This window comes from Gorilla gorilla, chromosome 15 (assembly GCF_029281585.2).
Source record: "Gorilla gorilla gorilla isolate KB3781 chromosome 15, NHGRI_mGorGor1-v2.1_pri, whole genome shotgun sequence".
Taxonomy (NCBI): Eukaryota; Metazoa; Chordata; class Mammalia; order Primates; family Hominidae; genus Gorilla; species Gorilla gorilla.
The window spans coordinates 120,987,234-121,008,025 of NC_073239.2; the positions used below are offsets into that span (position 1 = coordinate 120,987,234).

Consider the following 20,792-nt stretch of genomic DNA (forward strand, 5'->3'; position numbering starts at 1 on the left):
GAGGAGAAGAAGCCGGCCTGGAGTCTTTGCAGTAGTCCAAAGCAGAGGTACTGAGATGTGCAGCCAGTATGGTGCTGTTGGACATGAAAAGGAGCCAACAGATGGGAAGGAGGATGTCTTGGATTTGGCTGGTGATTGCATGTGGGGGGCAAAGAAGAGAGAGGAGCCCAAGAGCATCCGGCTTTCCAGCCTGGATGCTGGGGAGGATGCAGCTTCGAGGAGAAGATGCTGAGGTCTGGAGTTTAAAATTACTTCTACGGAGTCTTAAGAGAGACTCTAAAGAAGGGAGATAAAGCAGAAGGGCATGAATCAGGCAGTGGGTGGAAGGAAAATGCGTGCATTTATGAGTGAAGAGGATGGGGCGTGAAGGAGAGCGGAGGAGGCGGAGCGGGTCAGGGTTGATTCATGTACCTGCTCCACACACCTCCCCTGCTGGGCGTCTTTCCAAACTGCTCAAGGTGTACATTTCCAGGAGAGAGCTCATTACAGGACGATTTTTATAGTAGAGGAAGGGGCCCAGGTCTGTTTTTGTGGCTCTGTGATGATGTGGGGACCCAGGGGCATTAGAACGTGCATGCATAGCAAGGTAAACTTGATGCTGTCTTCCTTCTGCCTGGCACATCCAGCAGGCACCTTTTGCTCCATGCCTGCTGCTCATGCCCCAGAGCGGGGTTGGAATGGGACACCGAAATATGGGCTGGGGCAAGAGAGGGCATTTATCAGTATTACTTAGTGTTTTATTCTGTTCTCTCAGTGCTATAAAGAAATACCTGAAACTGGGTAATTTATAAAGAAAAGAGGTTTAATTGGCTTATGGTTCTGCAGGCTGTATAGGCTGCTGCTTTTGGGGAGGCCTCAGGAAACTTACAATCATGGTGAAAGGCAAAGGGAAGCTGGCATTTCTTACATGGCTGGAGCGAAAGGAAGAGAGCAAAGGGGAGGTGCTTGTAAACAACCAGATCTCATGAGAACTCACAAGAACAGCAAGGGGGAAATCGCACTCACAATCCGGTCGCCTCCCACCAGGCCCCTCCTCCAATATTGGGGATTACAATTTGACATGAGATTTGGGCAGGGACACAGATCTAAACCATATCACTTGGCAATCAATTTATATCACTTGGCAATCAATTTATATCACTTGGCAATCAATGGTTTTGGCCCAGGCGCTGTGGCTCAGGCCTGTAATCTCAGCACTTTGGGAGGCTGAGATGGGCAGATCATGAGGTAAGGAGATTGAGACCATCCTGGCCAACATGGTGAAACCCTGTCTCTACTAAAAATACAAAAATTAGCTGGACATGGTGGCACACGCCTGCAGTCCCAGCTACTCGGGAGGCTGAAGCAGGAGAATCTCTTGAATCTGTGAGGTGGAGGTTGCAGTGAGCCAAGATGACACCCCTGCACTGGCGACAGAGCGAGACTCCATCTCAAAAAAAAAAATAAATAAATAATAAAAATAAATTTAATGGTTTTTTTGAAGGGGAATTACAAAGATCACTGAGCTATATACATTTGTGTGGTTTTCTGTATCTGTTTTGTTTTATGATAGTAAAGACATTCTGTTATAATCATGAAAATTCTTTTGCAATTATGAAAGTAATTATGAAGTAAGATTTCTTTGCCCCAAATTCCATGTGACTTTAGTGTTTATTCTGCATTATATTATACAAGGATGATACTTGGTTTTGGTTTAATGACATGTCATTATAACTTTTATTTCTCTTCAATTAATAATTTTCCATTGGAGAAATTAATACATGTTATTGATTAATTATAGATTGAAGAGTTACTGGCATTTTGAGGAGAGATGTGACAGAATTTCTGTCTAATCTTGAGAGAAATGAATATGCAGTTTTTAAACAGATGCCTGATAAATTTATTTTTAAATTTACATTTGTGGAGCAGAGCCTTTGTGGAATTCTCACGAAATCCAACAGAGAGATTTAAAACCCTTCCTGCAGTATATATGGCAATTAAGATGTCTCAACTAAAAGTTTCACTTGAACTCAGCGTTCATTCTGCAGAGGAAATTGAAGGGAAGGTGCAAGGCATGAACGTCTCAAAGCTCAGGAACACAAGGTATTTTCGGGAGGGAGGTGGCAGACAGGCTGTGCCTGCTTTCACATTCTCAGGTGCTATTTTTACATGACTGTTGATCTGGCCTTGCTTCAGCTCATGGTAAAAGCACTGGCTTGGCTGGTTGTGGGGGCTCACGCCACTCATCCAGCACTTTGCGAGGCCGAGGCAGGCAGATCACTTGAGCCCAGGAGTTTGAGACCAGCCTCGCCAACATGGTGAAACCCTGTCTGTACTGACAATACAAAAATTAGCCGGGCATGGTGGCACACACCTTTAATCCCACCTACTCGGGAGGCTGAGACAGGAGAATTGCTTGAACCCAGGAGGCGGAGGTTACAGTCAGCCGAGATTGCACCACTGCACTCCAGCCCGGGCGACAGAACAAGACGCTGTCTTAAAAAATAAAAAATAAAAAATAAATAAATAAATAAATAAATAAATAAATAAAAAGGCACTGGCTTTGTGGTTGAGTGGAGCTGCTGTTGAATCCTGGTTGCATCATCTCCTCACTGTGTGCACTTGGGCACATTACCTAACCTCTCTGAACCTCAGTTTTTTTTCTGTTTAATAGAAATGATACCAGCCGGGTGAGGTGGCTCATGCCTGTAATCCTTGCATTTTGGGAGACCGAGGTGGGAGGATCACTTGAGGTCAGGAGTTCAAAACCAGCCTGGCCAACATGGTGAAACCCCGTCTCTACTAAAAATACAAAAAAATTAGCCGAGTGTGGTGGCGGGCACCTATAATCCCAGCTACGTGGGAGGCTGATGCAGGAGAATCAGTTAAACCCAGGAGGCAGAGGTTGCAGTGATGACCTGAGATCACGCCACTGCACTCCACCCTGGGCGACAGAGCGAGACTCCGTCTCAAAAAAAAAAAAAAAAAAAAAAAGATACCTATGGTGTAAGGCTGTTGAGAGGATTGAGTGATATCATTGATGTAATTTTTAGTTACATAGTAGGGATTAAATCTAATGTTAATTTCCTGTCTTCCTAGATAGGATTATGCATTTTGTTTTGCAAGTTCTCTTTTTAAGTAATGTGGAATATTTTTTGTCTTCAACACAGCAGTCAGTGGGACATAATGGAGATGCAGCTGGGAGCACCTAGTTGCTTACCAGTGTAAGCTGCCCTTCCTTGCCAAATGGCATCTTTCCCTCCCGCCCAGAGAGTGGTACAGGGCCAGGGCTGTCTGTAGGGCTGGTCAGCCCAGGGCAGGAGCACTTGCTGCATGCAGCTGTCATCACCCTGGCGGATCTTCTTCTCTTGGACCAAACTGAGTCACCCATGGTATTTGTGACAGACTGCTTGCCTTTTGGCCATACCCCCATAGTCACATATGTGGGAAGTCTCATTTATTATTTCTTAATTGTAGAGTTTTCGGTTCTGGGAGGAACTTAACAGGAATCTGAGGAGTTGGTGGAGGAAGGGAAATCTGTTCCATCTGGTTTCACCCACTGTGTGACTTTTGGTTTCTGAGAGTTTGGGAGTGTAGTGGGTTCAGTCCTTCATGTAGAGAAGGCCTGTCCTGCTCTAGTGAGGTCAGACCCCACTTACTTTTGTAATCGAATGCTGGGGAGTCACTCATTGCCTGAGTCACTCATTAAAAATAGGTCTGGAGATTGGGAAAAGAGTTGGATCAAGATTTTTCTTATAATTCTTTCTCTTCATTTTAGAATAAAGTATTAGGAAATTTTTATTTTCTGTCAAATTTGTCTTTTGTATTCCAGAAGTTTAGCATTTACTATCTTATTGCCTTTAAGGGAAAATGATATTTTTGGGGTGTATTGGAAAATCATGTGTGTGTTTTCTAACATAGCATTGAGCCAAGCATGGATTCTTATAGTTTTCTAAAGGTCAAGGTGCACATTTGAAAACACAAGTTAGGAAACACTGCAGATAATTCTAAATCTCAGACCTTGACAATCTAAATTTGATAATTTATTTATCTTGATAATACCTTGAAAGTAGATATTCTCTGAGAGTCTTGGCCTTCACAATTATATACTACCTGGAGGGTAGTATATAATTTTTGGGATGTGTACCCCTTCCAGAGCTCTTCAAAAAGCCAGCAGAAATTCATGTTTGAGATGAAATCAAATTTGTCATCTCTGGCTTAGGTATTTTATTGAAATGTTCTTTTCTTGTAGAAATATTAGAATAGTTCAAGTGATAATTTCACATATGTAAATGTGTTTTCTTTGTAAAACTTGATTTTTATTTTATTAAAAATCCGTATTATGTAGGGTGAATGTGGACTTCCAGAAGCAGACGGTAGATCCTATGCAAGTCTCCTTTAACACATCAGACAGGTCCCAGACAGTTACAGATCTCCTTCTAACTATTGATGTCACAGAGGTAAGGATGAAGTAATTGTGCTTTTCCTTCTTCTTAATCTAAAATCATCATGTTGTATACAGGAAGTTTACACACACACACACACACACACACACACACACACACAGAGAGAGAACTTGTGCACCTTGGTAATCTTGTTAATGTGGGTGAGTTTGAATTATCACTGTACTTGTTAAATTGAAATATGACTAAAATGGAAATTGAAACATACTTATTCTAGAATCAAAGTTAATTTTTAAAATATCAAGTACATTTAAAATGCTGAAATAAATCAGACTTAACAAGATACATGTTAGAGGAAAAAAAAGTGTGTATATTTTTGAGACAAAGTCTTACTGTGTTGCCCAGGCTGGAGTGCAGTGGCACGATCTCTGTTCACTGCAACCTCTGCCTTCTGGGTTCAAGCGATTCCCCTGCCTCAGCCTCCTGAGTAGCTGGGATTACAGGTGTGTGCCACCATGCCCGGGTAATTTTTGTGCTTTTGGTAGAGACGGGGTTTTACCACATTGGCCAGGCTGGTCTCGAACTCCTAACCTCTAGTGATCTGCCCACCTCTGCCTCCCAAAGTGCTGGCATTACAGGCGTGAGCCACTGTGCCCCGCCAAAATGATTATATGACCTCAGAACCTTTATTTATGTAAGAATGAGTCTTGTACCGCCAAGAAAAGGATATATTCCACACATTTCCTTACCTTAGTTCACCAGGGGACCCCCTCTTTTTGTCTCATAAACACCTGTTAAAAACCTGTAAAATAGTTATGTTCCGAGGATTAACGCGGGTGAGATGTCGTACAGCACAGGGTGTCAGCCCTATGATTCAAGCTCATTTTCCTCCTTACAAAAGTCCTTTCTAGATTTCATCTCTGCTCCTCCTCTTCCTTTTTAGGTGGTTGAAGTGGGACACTTTTGGGGATACAGGATTGATGAAAAAAACTCAGAGATTCTGAAAAAGCTTACTGCTGAAATCAACCAACTGACGCTGATGCCCTTGCCCACTCACCCACATCCAGACTTGGTCTGTCTGGCACCTTTTGCTGATTTTGATAAACAACGCTACTTTAGAGCTCAAGTCCTTTATGTTTCTGGAAATTCTGCTGAGGTAGGTTTTTCTGTAACAAGTCACTGGAAGGGAAATGAGACAGACAGACGTATAGCAGTTTATCAAATATCTTTTATAATTGTAGGTGGAAATTAAATTTAAAATAATTGCAGTTAGCAAAGTAGTCTGTTTCCCTCATTGATATGTGGATTTAAGCTCAGGTCACTGTAAGAATTCTATAATTATAGGATTAGAGCAGACTGCTGCATTGCTATTGCTCAGGTAGGGCATTGTTTTTGACCCCGTCGTAAAGTGTATACTTGCTTTATTTTCTAGGTATTCTTTGTAGATTATGGCAATAAGTCTCATGTAGATCTACATCTTTTGATGGAGATTCCCTGTCAATTTCTTGAACTTCCTTTCCAGGTAAGGTAGAGAAGACTCTAGGGAATGAATGCTGCATGCTGGACAGGATTCCTGGGTGGATTCCTGGGTCATATGGTGCCCTGCCTCGGCTTACAGCTAGTGGAGCCAAGGCCCAGGACAGGGAGGGACTTGCTTTGTCACAATAGCCAAATTTGGTTTCTGCTCTTCCAAAAATACATGAAGGGTTTCAGATTTAGCAAAAAAAGTTGTTTTAATCCAGTAGTATCTTCTAATACTGTTTCTGAGTTTTCTGGTTATGTTGAAACCAGACAGACATTTTAGGTAGGCCACAGACATAGTCACACATGCCCTTACCGTCAGTATGAAGACAATCTAAAAATTATTCTAAATATTTCTTATTGTTGTTAAAAAGCAAACCAAGTTTCTTTAGGAAATTCTCACTACCCCAACATTAGTTTTATTGGGACTTTTATGAGAGTATTGTTGAAGGTACATGAACAAGGTCTATTTTCAGTGGTATTTGGGATGAGTGTTTTGCTTATTTATAAAGCTGTTTGAGCTGTGCCCTTCTGTCCTTGTAGGCTTTGGAATTTAAGATTTGCAAAATGAGACCATCGGCAAAGTCTCTTGTTTGTGGCGAGCACTGGAGTGACGGGGCCAGCCAGTGGTTCGCCTCTCTGGTGAGCGGCTGCACCCTCCTTGTGAAGGTCTTCTCTGTGGTGCACAGCGTCCTGCATGTGGACGTGTACCAGTACTCAGGGGTCCAGGATGCCATCAACATAAGAGACGTCCTCATCCAGCAGGGCTATGCCGAGCTCACGGAGGAGTCCTACGAGTCCAAGGTGTGTGCTTTCGCCGTTGCTGGAGCACGCATTTGTGTGAGAGAGAACGGGGCAGGCTTTCCTTCCTCTGTGGACCCTGAGATAGGAGGAGGCGGACAGTGTTCCTCTTCACCATTTGGTTTGCTGTACTTGTGTTAAGACTGGTGGCACCAATTTAAATGTCTTCTAGATTTCTCTGAGACTAAAGTATGGTGGCTGGGTATTGTTTTTGTTGGTGAGTATTGTATTTGTTTGTCTCCTATTTAGCTTGTTTATTTTTAAAAATTATTTATTTATTTATTTAACATATTTTTTAGTAGAGACAGAGTCTCCCTGTGTTGCCCAGGTTGGTCTCAAACTCCTGGGCTTAAGGGATCCTCCTGCCTCAGCCTCCCAGAGTACTTCCAGGTGTGAGCCACTGCACCCAGCCTCCTATTCAGCTTTTTATCTTCTTAGGATAGATTTGAAAATGTTCTATGTATGTGGGGAGTTTTAAAAATGGATTCCAAGATTTATCTCCCTAATGGAAGTAGTTAATAAAATATTTCAAATATTTCAAGCATTTCAAAACTTCTTTCAACTGTTTCTTTGAAAATCAGTGTTAGAGTTATTTTTCACGATCTAAAGGTTTGAGAGGCCACTTCTTTTTCCTTTTTTAGTTGCCACATAATCATTGTACATATTTATGGGATATAGAGTCATATTTTGATATGTGTATATAATGTGTAATGATCAAGTGAGGGTAATTAGCAAATCTGTCACCTCAGACATTTATTATTTCTTTGTGTTGTAAACATTCAAGAACTTTCTTCTAGCTTTTTGAAAATATACCTTATAGTTAACCATATTTACCCCACAGTGCTGCAGAACGCAAGAACCTATTCCTACAATCTAGCTGTAATTTTGTGTTTGTTAACCAACTTCTCTCTGTTCTCCCCTTCCTGTCTTACCCAGCCTCTAATACCCACAATCCTCCTCTCTACTTCCATTATTTCAATTTTTTTTAGCTCTTACTCATAAATGAGAACATGTCATATTTATATTCCTGTGCCTGACTTATTTTACTTAACATACCATCCTCCAGGCTCATCCACGTTGCCAAGAATGACAGGATTTTTTCTTTTTGTAGCTGAATGGTATTTTATTTTGTATATACCGCATTTTCAGTATCCATTCATCTGTTGACGGACACCTAGGTTGGTTCTGTATCTTGACTATTGTGACCACTGCTGCAGTAATCACGGGATACAGGTATCTCTGATGTACTGATTTCCTTTCCTTTGGATAAATATCCAGTAGTGGGATTGCCAGATTGTATGTTCGTACTGTTTTTAGTTTTTTGAGTAACCTTCACACTGTTTTCAATAAAGACTGTATTAATTTACCTTCCCACCAACAGTGTATAAGAGTTCCCTTTTCTCAGCATCCTTACCAGCATTTACTTTTTGTCTTTTTGATAATAGCCATTCTAACTGGGGTGAGATGCTATCTCTCACGATGGTTTTGATTTGAATTTCCCTGATAATTAGTGATGTTGATCATTTTTCGTATATTTGTTGGTTATTTGTATGTCTTCTTTTGAGAAATGTCTGTTCAGATGCTTTGCCCACTTTTTAATTGGATTATTTGCTTTTTTGCTGTTTGAGTTCCTTGTGTATTCTGGATGTTATTCCTTTGTCAGATGAGTAGTTTGCAAATATTTTCTCCCATTCTACGGGTTGTCTCTTCATTTTGTTGATTGTTTCCTGTACTATACAGAAGGTTTTTAGTGTAATATAGTTCCATTTGTCTATTTTTGTTGCCTCTGCTTTTTGAAGTCTTGGCCATAAAATCCTTGCCTAGATCAGTGTACTAAAGTATTTCTCCTTGTTTTCTTCTAATAGTTTTTTATAGTTTTAGGTCTTACATTTAAGTCTTTAACCCATTTTGAGTTGATTTTTGTATATGTCAAGGGATAGGGGTTTAGTGTTATTCTTCTGCATTTAGATGTCCAGTTTTCCCAGCACCATCTATTGAAGAGACTCTCCTTTCCCCAATGAATGTTCTTGGAGCCTTTATTGAAAATCAGTTGCCTGTAAATGCGTGGCTTTATTTCTGGGTTCTCTATTCTGTTCTATTGGTCATCTGTGTGCCTGTTTTTATGCCAGTTTAATGCTGGTTTGGTTACCGTAGCTTTGTAGTGTATTTCCAAGTCAGGTACTGCGATGTCTCTTGCTTTGTTCTTTTTGCTTAGGATTGCTTTGGCTTTTGGGGTATTTTGTGGTTCCATATGAACTTTAGGATTGTTTTTTCTATTTCTGTGAAGAATGTCATTGGCATTTTGATTGGAGTTGCATTGAATCTGTAGCTCGCTTTGGATAGTATGGTCATTTTAACAATATAAATTCTTCCAATTCATAAACATGAGATGTCTTAATCATTTGTTTGTGTCCTCTTCAATTGCTTTAATTGATATTTTGTAGTTTTCATTATAGAGATCATTCACCTCCTTGGTTAAATATATTCCTCGGTATTTTATTTTATTTTTGTAGGTATTGTAAATGGGATTGCTTTCTTGATATCTTTTTTAGCTAGTTATTGGTGTATAAAAATGCTACTGATTTTTGTATACTGATTTCTGTATCCTGCAACTTTTCTGAATTCATTTATCAGCTCTAAAAGCTTTTTGGTGGAGTCTTTAGGTTTTTCTGTATATAAGATCATGTTATCTGCAAAGAGGGACATTTTGACTTTCTCTTTTCTAATTTGGATGCCCTTTCTTTCTTCCTCTTGCCTAATTTCTCTGGCTAGGACTTCCAGTACTGTGTTGAATATAAATGGTAAAAGTGGGCATCCTTGTGTTGTTCTTGTTCTTAGAGGAAAAGATGGCAGTTTTCCCCTCTTCAGTATGATGTTTGCTGTGGGTTTGTCATGTATGACCTTTCTTGTGTTGAGATATGTTCCTTCTATACCCAATTTGCTGAGAATTTTTTTATCTTGAAGTAATGTTGAATTTTATCAAGTGCTTTTTCTGCATCTATTGAGATGATCAGAGAGGCCACTTTTGAAGCTGATGTTGAAGGTCTTTTACTTCTGTTATTTCTGCTGAGGATGAAGAATACTGGGTATCAGGAAGGGACAGTCTAGCAAAATGTTAGCCGGAGTGCTGGCTAAATTCTGTATTTAATTTATATAAAAACACTTCAGGGAATTATGTTAATATTGCCAGTGTAAAACCAAAATTTTACATATAAAAAAGTCCTGTAAAAATGTTTCTTTCTTGCAAACGATAGTAAGAGAAGAAAAAAGAAAATTAAAAAAACTGTAGACCAGGTGCAGTGGCTCACACCTGTAATCCCAGCATTTTGGAAGGCCCAGGTGGGCAGATCACCTGAGGTCAGGAGTTCGAGACCAGCCTGACCAACACGGTGAAATCCCATCTCTACTAAAAATACAAAATTAGCTGGGCATGGTGGTGGGCACCTGTAATTGTACTACTCGGGAGGCTGAGGCAGGAGAATTGCTTGAACCTGGGAGGCGGAGGTTGTAGTGAGCTGAGATTGCGCCATTGCACTCCAGCCTGGGCAACAAGAGTGAGACTCCGTCTCAAAACAAACAAACAAAAACCCCAAAAAACTGTAAAAAATGTTTATTTCTCTTAAATTCTCTAATGGGTAAAATGTTGCAAAGGCTGTCGGATTTCTTTTGTTTGAAGAAATAAGGTTGTAAATCCTGTCATATTTCTTTTGTTTGAATCTTAAAATGAACTTGATAAAATTATTTCCCTATACTTTAATTAATGACTTCCAAAATCATCATTCTCAGTAAACTATCGCAAGGACAAAAAACCAAACGCCGCATGTTCTCACTCATAGGTGGGAATTGAACAATGAGAACACATGGACACAGGAAGGGGAACATCACACACTGGGGACTGTTGTGGGGTGAAGGGAGAGGGGAGGGATAGCATTAGGAGATATACCTAATGCTAAATGACGAGTTAATGGGTGCAGCACACCAGCATGGCACATGTATACATATGTAACTAACCTGCACATTGTGCACATGTACCCTAAAACTTAAAGTGTAATAATAATAAAATAAAAATTAATGACATAGAAATCAGAGTAAGACTGTGCCTATGAAATATTTTGATTAGTTTGGAAGAAAGTCCTTGTAATATTTTCTTTTAACAAAACAAACTTTTCTTGTTTGTTCAGCAAAGCCATGAAGTTCTCAAGGGCCTCTTTTCCAAGTCAGTAGAAAACATGACAGATGGCTCTGTGCCCTTTCCCATGAAAGACGACGAGAAATATCTCATCCGGATTTTGTTAGAGAGCTTTTCTTCCAATAAACTGGGTACTCCAAACTGTAAGGTGATTGTAGGAGTTTTAAAATGTAATTTAAAAGCTTAGTATCATTCTACATTTATGTGCTAGGAGTTGTAGTCAGTAGTCATGGTGGTTTTTTCTTTTCTGGCTTTTAATGCTGTTACTTTTCTCACAATTGATCCTCTTATAATAATAAGAAAAAACCCTGGGGTTTAGTGTTTCGTGGGGTTTAGAGAGAAGCTTTGACTAGTTTTTTTTTTTTTAAACCCTCCTGACGTGTGCTTTTTTTGTCAGACTAAAGGAAGCACAGCATGTGGGTTCAGAGAACTGGTGCCATCCTTGGACTCCCTGGCTGGCTGTTAGAGCCGGTGCTGCCCGCCTGCTTGAGAGGAGGGCTGGCCAGGGTGTCTCCTTGTTCAGGGACTCCACTTGTGTTTCCCCAGCCTCTGGCTGTGTGGTCTCAGGTCTACCTGTGCAACTGGGTTGGTCTGCTGCAATTGAAATAATAGTATTTTCAGTAAATTGTCAATGATTCCTTTTTTGTTGTTCAAAGGCTTTCTTAAACATATATATCAAGGAATGTTAGTGAAATCGTTGAAGAGAATGAGTTACATCCCAGAAAAATACCTTCTTTAAGGCACTTTTTCTTAACTGAATCATAAAGACATTATGAATGAGATGTCTTTTTTTTTTCCTTTAAAGAATGAGCTGACTTTTGAGTTTTAAAAATTCATGTTAAGTGTTACCTTGCTTATTGGTAACACTTCCTATATTTTGTGCACGCAGGCAGAACTTCATGGGCCTTTTAACCCTTATGAACTAAAGTGCCATAGTTTGACCAGAATATCCAAATTCAGGTATGATTAACTTAAGTTTTCCATGAATTTTTTTCTCTGCTTTTCTATTTATAGACCTCGTCAGAAAATAATGTATCTTTATATCTAAACTGTTGGAATGTGTTATCTTTTCTTTTCTTTTCTTTTTTTTTTTTTTTTTGAGACAGAGTCTCACTCTGTCACTCAGGCTGGAGTGCAGTGGCGCAATCTTGGCTCACTGCAACCTCCGCCTCCCGGATTCAAGCAATTCTCCTGCTTCAGCCTCCTGAGTAGCTGGGATTACAGGCACGTGCCACCACACCTGGCTAATTTTTGTATTTTTAGTACAGACGGGGTTTCACCACATTGGTCAGGCTGGTCTCAAACTCCTGACCCTGTGATCCACCCGCCTCGGCCTCCCAAAATGCTGGGATTACAGGCGTGAGCCACCGTGCCCGGCCGGAATGTGTTATCTTTTCTAACTTCTCATTTCTCTCCCAGCTCCTGATTTGAGGTATTCTCTCTCTCACACACGTGAAAGCCATTCTATGTAAGACATTTTTGAGTATCTTTTATCAAAGACTACATTTTTTTCTGTTCTTGTTACAATTGTTATTCAGCAAAGCTGTGAGAGCCCACTGTATGCCAGGAGCAGTGTGTGGTTTGGGGCAAACTGTAGTGAACAAGAAACAGTTGTTTGTCTTCATGAAAATTATGGATACAGTTGGGGGGTGGGGGGCATAGAGGAAGCCGGTAACTACAATATAGGGTGATAGGGCTCTTGATAAGGGCACAGAACATCATGAAAGCATCTAGGGGGCCCAGCCACCCTTGAAAGATCATGGAGCTTTTCCAGAGAAATCTGAGGCCTGGCGGATACAGAGGCGTCAGCCAAGGTGCAGGTGTTGGAGGAAGAGAGGGGAGGTGGGATGAGGGTGGCTCCACTGGCAAGTGCATAGACCTGAGTTTGAGAGTTTGCATGTGTAACTCGAGTAAGTTTAATAAGATTGGAGAATTGGGTGGGGGGAAGGGAGGTGCCAAGCTTGTGGTAGACGAGGGCAAACTTTGTAGACTTAATTCTGAAAGGGCCGGTGAACCTTACTATGTGCATTTTAAAATGATGCCTTTGGGTAAGACTTGTCTTCTCAAAATGTCTTCTGGGGAGCACATTGGAAATGCAGATGCCCAGGTCCCCTAGGGCCTTCCAAATGAGCCTGCATTTTCACAAGGCCTCTGGCGATCTGCCTGTGCTTACAGTCTCAGGAGCCCCAGTGTGAAGCCGGCATTGGATTTCAGAGTGGAAAGATCCTCAGGCAGTATTGTGCTTCTGAGGCTGGTCCCTGCTGTAACCCAGGGTGGGAATATGGGAAACTGAGTCCCTGGCAGGAGATACAGAAACAGCTTCACCAGCGCTTTCACTTGCTGGAAGCAGCAGGATGGAGCTCCATTAGAGTCAGTGCTGAAGGGAAGAGGAAGAATTAAGGGTGCCCTTGCTGGGGCTGCAGCAGGCTTCTGCTGAGGGGTGACGGAGGAACTGTGGGGTGGACCACACTCAGTTCCCTCTGCCAGGATGCAGGTGATGGCCCTTATGGGTTGACAGTGCAGGACAGAGGGTCTCGAGTGGAGGTGGAGGTTCGGGCATCCACAGCGTGTGCGTGGTTCCTAAGCCAAGGAGTGGTCGGGATCATGCACGAGGGAGTGGAGAGAGAAGAGGGCTGAGGAGCAGCTGGAGGACTCCTGTGTGAAGAGGTGGTCCAGTAAGAGGAGATGTGCAGGAGAGTGGGGGTCAATGTTTCTTCCCGTCTGTCATCGCAGTTGCCTGTTTGTGTTTTTGAAATGGGTTGCTTGTGGGTTGGCATAGCACATTGCCTGGTTAGTGGATCAGTCACCCCATCTCCTGGTGCTCCTGCCTTTTAGGTGTGTTTGGATTGAGAAGGAGAGCATCAACTCTGTCATTATCAGTGACGCCCCTGAAGACCTTCACCAGAGAATGCTGGTTGCAGCTTCCCTTTCCATCAATGCGACTGGTAATTTAAGGATCCTGTTTGTTCCTTGTCCTCTCTTTTTTCTTTTCCTTGACTTCAGCTACTAGGAACAACTTATCCTGTAATTGGTGAACAAGTCTACACTTATGTACTATTCTTTTTTTTTTTTTTTTTTTTTTTTTTTTTTTGAGACAGAGTCTTGCTCTGTTGCCCAGGCTGGAGTGCAGTGGCGCGATCTCGGCTCACTGCAAGCTCCACCTCCTGGGTTCACACCATTCTCCTGCCTCAGCCTCCCGAGTAGCTGGGACTACAGGCGCCCGCCACCATGCCCGGCTAATTTTTTGTATTTTTAGTAGAGATGGGGTTTCACTGTGTTAGCCAGGATAGTCTTGATCTCCTGACCTCGTGATCCACCCACCTTGGCCTCCCAAAGTACTGGGATTACAGGCGTGAGCCACCGCGCCCAGCTTATGTGCTGTTCTTTTAGGCCATTTTCTGACTGCTTTGGCTGGTGCGAGGTTACGCAGTGGAGCATTCTCACTTTTCCTTTTATACAAGGATGTGGGAAGTATTAATAATTGACTCCTGGATCTTTCATTCATTCCACCCTGCTTGGCTACAGAGTAGAATACATCCAAGCTCTTGGCCCTGAGAAAAATCCAATAGCCTGATTAGGGAAAGAGATGCAAAGAGTAACCAAATAGGAGTTATCCCCAAGTGGGGTAAAAGCTTACACATCATAGCGTAGTGTCTCTCTGTAGGGTACTGTGGAAACAGAGAACAGGGTGTGTGCGTTACTATTGGGGTGGGCCTGTGGGGACTGGACAGACTCAGCAGAGGAGGGGATACCTGCAGATGAGTAGGAGCGGGCCGGGAGGGAACGCTGCCCTGAGCAGCGTGAGTTAATGCCCGATGTTGATTTAGCATGACTTGAACAGGATCTACGATGCTGCTGAGAGAAACCTCTCTGATGCCTCATATCCCTGGCCTTCCGGCTCTCCTCAGCATGTTATTCGCACCGGTGATAGAGTTAAGGTACGGGCATCCGTCTTGTCTATAGGCTTTGTAAAATAAGAACCTGGGCGGGAAAAAAATGGGTGCCTCTCCTTGCTCGTTTTGGAAAGAAAGCCTTTATGGAAGCTAGCCATGGCACGTCTCGCTGCTTGGGGTGAAGCCTGTATTGTTATTGATTTATTTCTGCTTGGGCTGATTTTGAAAGAAGCTCAGAAAGCTTGTAAAGGTACACACTGTGTCACATAGGAGCTTGAGGCAAAAGAGAGGCAAAATAAATTAAAAATGGAGCTAGGAATGAGGCTCAAAATAAATGTCATGGTGATGGACATCCCATTGTTAATGGGTGGTGAATGTGATTCCAAGTTTTCTGGTGACCAGTTGTCGACAAGAACCCGTCAGTCCCGCTTCTTGTGGTAACCATGACATCAGAAGGCAGATTGCCCAGCAGATTGTAGCTCTTGTTAATGCCATGATTAAGCCAGGATTTCTCCCAGAGACTTTGATAGAGAGGAGTGTGTGATGCCATGAGCAGAGCTCTTAAAGGCACCCTTACAGTGGGGGCTGCTGCTGTGTAAGGTTTTGTTTGCAGACTAGGGATTGACAGAGCATTCTCTGTGGGGAAAGCACTAACATAGGTTTTAGTGGAGCAGTGGGTGGGGTGGCTAGAAAAGGAGTAATATTTGGGCTTTAGGAACTCACATTCTGTTGGGCAGGATGGAAATGGCCATGACGAGATTGCAGTAGAGGCCTGGTAGCACTTCAAGAGTCGGGGGCATGGAAAGTTACCCTTTTCTTCTTTTCTAGTCAGCTGGTGAGCATGGGGAGGGTGGTCCATAGACCTAGGGGGCTAAGTTCAGTCAAGGCAGGTGGAAGGGCCCCACCGTTTACTCAGTCCTTTTTGCCATTACACTTGTTCAGAATCTGACAGTGCAATCTCAAAATGTGTAGTGCTTTTTTTTTTTTTAGTTGTAAGAATATTTTTTTCATTAAAATATGTGCTACTTAGAAAAAGCTGAATGGGAAAAATTAACACATTTTTAAATTTATAGATTTAAATTTAAATATTTAGTATACTTATTTTAAATTTGTATATACATATTTTTATTTAAGATTCTTGTTATACTGTATTCTTTTCCCACAAATATCAGGTTTTTCATATTATGATATCTTTGTAAATATCCATTTTGATAATTGCATCATATATCACTGAATGGGCATATGATGGCTTACAAAAATACCGCCCTGTTTTAATTATACATGCACTTGTTTCTGAGCGGCTCTTGTCTGAAAGGATTGAGCATGCCTTTAATTGTTGAAATGTGGCCTAATTTTGCAGTGATGATGCAGTAAATCCCTCTGTAAGTTCAGGCGTCTTGGAGCCTCGGTGGGGAGCCAGATGTGCAGGAACCACACGTGGCAGTGGGATGATCTCAGGAGCAAACAGCACGCTGTGCACCTGCAGGCCTGAGGCTTGGCTAGTGCAGAAGCAGGTCCCTTCCTCTCATGGCACTTTGGACGCCCTGCTTGCCTTTTTAACTAGACAAAGCTCCTGCTTCACCTCTTTTAAACACTAGCTTTTGAGGATTTGAATGATATAGTGTGTTATTTTCACAACTCCAGAGTGCAAGCGTTTAGGTTGTAGACATTCAAGAAATACTGACATACTTGGTATTTAAAACACCATCTTTCTAGAAAAAGCACAAGCTTAATAGGAAAATGTTATATATAACAATACACAGTGCTTTGCTGATTATATTCATTTTGTTGAATTAACTGAAATGTGCCAGATTTGGGACGGTTTATGTGACAGTGTGCGTAAGACTAGTTGTCTTTGAATCCACAGGCTTAACTAGGTGATTATCGGAAAGATAGCAGGGGGGCCTGGTTGATTTTCCTCCAAACTCTGCCTGCCTCTGAGTAGTTGTATAAGCTTGGTTTTGTTGTTGTTTTTTATTTTGTTTTTGTTTTTTGAGACAGGGTCTCACTCTGTCTCTAAGGTTGGAGTTTTTTTTTTTTTTTAATTTGTTGAGTGAGTAACAACTGTTTTTGAGAAACTTTGAAAGATGACAGCTGTTTGATTTGGGATGAGCATTCTCCTTTCCTTTCACTTTAAATATGCAGTCTTCTGCAGCGAGCAGGAGGGGGTCTTCAGTACAGACCTGGCCCGGGGGTCCCATCACTGTGTCTTAGGTGTGTTCCAGAGGGGAGCTGTCCTCCAAAGCCCACAGCTCCTGAGAGCCGCTGCCAGGCCATGCACCCATGCCCGTTTGCTTCCTTTTGTGAGCCACCTCTCTAATGCGCACCCGCATGGGACTCGTCTCCTGTTCGGGTGGCGTCTGGCTGCTGCACTAGAGGCTGTCCTGGCCCCCCTTGTTAAACGCGAAGCCTGCAGTCTCTGGGTAAAGTCTGTTCTCCCTCCACATGTGTCACTGTCCTGTCACAACTGATTCAACTTTACGACTGAGTGATAATTTTTTACCACCTCGAACATACTCTTTGTACAATAGTGGCAGGAAGGGAAGATGAGCAGGAACTTAATTTTATCTTGATTTTCAACTTAAAAAGGGAAAGGAGATATGTGTTATGCCTCATTCATAAGCAGAGACATCTAAGTGGAGGCCACTGTCCCCTTCTTTGCCAACTGGCTGTGGACTGACCTAGCTGCCATTTGTCTCCCCTCCCTTGTTCTTTCTGCCATGTGACCTTCGCTTGTAGCTGGCCCCTCCGTAACTCAGGGTGACTGAGCCTTGGTGCCAGCTTTCCTCTTCCCTTCATCGTGGAGCTGATCCACCACACATCTGTCCCCGGAGTGCGTCACTCCTCTTGCTGCCCCTGTCCTCGAGGTGTTTTCCCTGAACAGTTAGAGTAGTTGATGGTGTCAGCCTGGATTCAGTGGCATCATCATTGTGTACCTCGTGGAGGCCGCCTCCCTGGGTGAGCAGAATGCTCCATGGTAGCAGAGCCTGGCACCTCCAGGATGGGAGCAGACATCTGAGAACACGCTCTTATTGGTGTAGTGACAAGAACACTGTACTCACCTCCTTCCCTTGGTTCTTGGAGCCAGGTTTTGCTACTGGGGAGACTGCCAAATGCTGGCCATGGTTTAGAGGGTAAGTCACGTGTTGAGGGCAGTGCTGTAACCCTGGGAAGATGGTGCTTCTGAACAGGCATGAGAGGGTGGGGGGATCTTTAAACAACAACAACAAGAAGTTCTATCAATTGAAACCTAAAAATTGATATATACACTTACTATGTACCCACAAAAATTAAACAAAAAATTAAATGAGGGTGGATTGAAAGACAACTCTCACTGTTTAACTGGGTTTCCCGGCTACTGTGGCTAAAAACAAGTTACCCCAAAACTTCAGTGGGCTACAGCAACCTTCTTTGCCTCTGTGGGTGGGGAACTATGTCAGGGTACACAGGGATGGCTTGTTGTGTTCCCAATGTTGGAGCCTCCAGCTGAAGGATTTGAAGGCTGGTGGGTGTCCAGGCTCACATCTGGTGGTTGCTGCTTTCCAGAGACCTCAGTTGCTCTCAGTGAGGACTTCCACAAGTGATCTGTCTGTAGGCTAGTTTGGGTGTCCTCAGCATGGTGGGTTGGTGCTGAGGGTCCTGAGAATAAGCCAGGTGGCAGCTGTCACTGTTTTTTTGTTTGTTTTTTTGAGTTGGAGTCTCACTCTGTCACCCAGCCTGGAGTGCAGTGGCGCCATCTCAGCTCACTGCAACCTCTGCCTCCAAGTGATCCTCCCACTTCTGCCTCCCAGGTAGCTGAGATTACAGGTGTGCACCACCACACCTGGCTAATTTTTGTATTTTTAGTAGAGAAGGGGTTTCGCCCTGTTGGCCAGGCTTGTCTCAAACTCTTGGCCTCAAGTGATCTGCCCACTTCAACCTCCCAAAGTGCTGGGATTACAGGCGTGAGCCACCATGCCCAGTATATTAGTTCATTCTCACACTGCTAATAAAGACATACCCGAGACTGGGTAAATTATAAAGGAAAGAGGTTTAATTGACTCACAGTTCTGCACGACTGGGGAGGCTTCAGGAAACTTATAGTCATGGTGGAAGGGAAAGCAAACACGTTCTTCTTCGCATGGTGGCAGCAAGGAGGAGTGCCGAGCAAAAGGGGGAAAAGAAAAGCCCCTTACAAAACCATCAGATTTCATGAGAATTCACTCACCATCACGAGAACAGTATGAGGTTAACCACCCTCATGATTAACTACCTTCCAGAGGGTCCCTCCCATGACACGTGGGGATTATTTAGGATGAGATTTGGGTGGAGACACAAAGCTTAACCATATCACCTGGTCTGTGTCACCTTTTGTAATCTAGCTGCAGAAGCCACACAGCGTGAGTTTTACTGTAGTCACAGTCACATCTAGACCACTGTGGCTTCTAGGTCCCACTGTAATTCACAGTGTGGTTGGAAACTACTGAGACGCCTTAGGCAAGGGAGTAACATTGTATTTGTTTTGAAAAGCTACTCCTGTGTGCTATATGGAGAAAAGATTGGAAGAGGCAGGAGTAAGAGATGGGGAATTGGTCAGAAAGTTGTTACCAAGTCCAGGTGAGAAATGGCAGTGGCTTGGACCAGGCTGTTGGCCGCAGCCACATGGCTAACAGATTTAGGGAGTGATAAAGGTGACAGGACGTGCCAGTGGCCAGAGGAGGGTGGTGATAAAACTGGGGTACAAAACTTTGTAAGTGTGCACCATTGTTTTAGGATGAGAAGGTGGAACTTTTTTTTAGGGTTTTACTAAGTGCTAGACTTGTTTCACAAGTCATAAATATGTGCATAGCCCTTTCTCCAGAAATCTCCCTAATAAGAATTTAACCCATGGAAAGAATTCGAAGGCAAGGGAGAAAAAAAACCCATTCATGATAAAATATTCTTTTCATTATCTTATCTACCACATTAGAAACTTAATAAAGTATTAATACAAATTAAGTATTAAGTATTAATAAAAATACTGAATTTACTATTCTTATAACTATATTTTATAACTATATTTTGATTGTGAAAACTGGCAGAAAAAATGCACAAATGAAATTAATTGCTGTACTAGGGCTGGCAGAATTTAGGATAATTTTATCGGTCAATTTTTACATGCTAAAACATATACTTTAACAATTCTGAAATAATGGACTCTTCTGAAAACATTCCATTTAGGACTGATCAGAATGGCAAGTACTATACTGGAGTCCTTTGTGGTTTGGGGTGGAATCCAACTACAGGGGCTTCCATACTGCCCGAGCACGACATGGAGCTTGCGTTTGACGTTCAATTCAGCGTGGAGGATGTTGTTGAGGTAAGGGTAGTGCAGCATCACGGCACCACAACCCTGTCTCTCTCTGGTTTTGCTTACCTGACAGTGAGTGCAGGGTCTGCTGTGGAGCTCGCGGTGCAGACACACACCTCTGGTCCTGGAGATGCGCACGTTCCTTGTCCCTCCTGGGGTCGCCCTCCAGGAGGACCGCTCCTTAACTTGCCAGTTTGATGTATCTTTCCTGTGAAAAGTAACTTCCTGATGGTGCTCTCTCAGTCTCTCATTTGGTGTCTCCTGGCATAAGCTTTTCTGGGCAATCAGCTAAACCACGGGGCTGTAGGGCTACTGTGGGTCTCATTCCAAGTCAGGAAGTGGAACATCCTTGCTAATTCTTACTGGGAAAGGAGGACACAAGGTCCTGCCCCTCTGCCCTTCTCCCGGCCTGGTGACCATGCTGAGCAGAGGGCTGGGTCAGCGTGAGTGCAGAGCTGAGCTGCTTGCAGCATTGTCTGGGCACCGCACTAGCTCTGGGGTGAGGTGGCAAGGCAGACATGGAAACTGTGTAGCAAGTACACAAAGTATTTGTATGTCATTTGAATCTAATAATGAGAAATGTGGGCTCGTATTTGTGTACATTAAAAAAGATCTTTCATCGTTATAGTAATTTATTTTTATTGCATTTTACAAAGTGGGAAAACCAAAACTGATCC

The 20,792-nt window shown here is 42.7% G+C and overlaps 1 protein-coding gene across 2 annotated transcripts in view; it reads left to right on the forward strand.

The window, feature by feature from the left end:
* Positions 1 to 20,792, forward strand: part of TDRD9 (tudor domain containing 9) — a 127,284-nt gene that overhangs the window by 94,506 nt on the left and 11,986 nt on the right. The window contains exons 24-33 of one of the 2 annotated variants that reach the window (XM_004055767.3): positions 1,909 to 2,082; positions 4,328 to 4,439; positions 5,326 to 5,538; positions 5,815 to 5,904; positions 6,447 to 6,707; positions 10,886 to 11,041; positions 11,783 to 11,853; positions 13,729 to 13,838; positions 14,735 to 14,831; positions 19,986 to 20,124. In XM_004055767.3, the coding sequence (XP_004055815.2) occupies positions 1,909 to 2,082; positions 4,328 to 4,439; positions 5,326 to 5,538; positions 5,815 to 5,904; positions 6,447 to 6,707; positions 10,886 to 11,041; positions 11,783 to 11,853; positions 13,729 to 13,838; positions 14,735 to 14,831; positions 19,986 to 20,124 (1,423 nt within the window). The remainder of the gene's footprint in view (positions 1 to 1,908; positions 2,083 to 4,327; positions 4,440 to 5,325; positions 5,539 to 5,814; positions 5,905 to 6,446; positions 6,708 to 10,885; positions 11,042 to 11,782; positions 11,854 to 13,728; positions 13,839 to 14,734; positions 14,832 to 19,985; positions 20,125 to 20,792) is intronic. The other variant, XM_055361683.2, reaches the window with a different exon arrangement.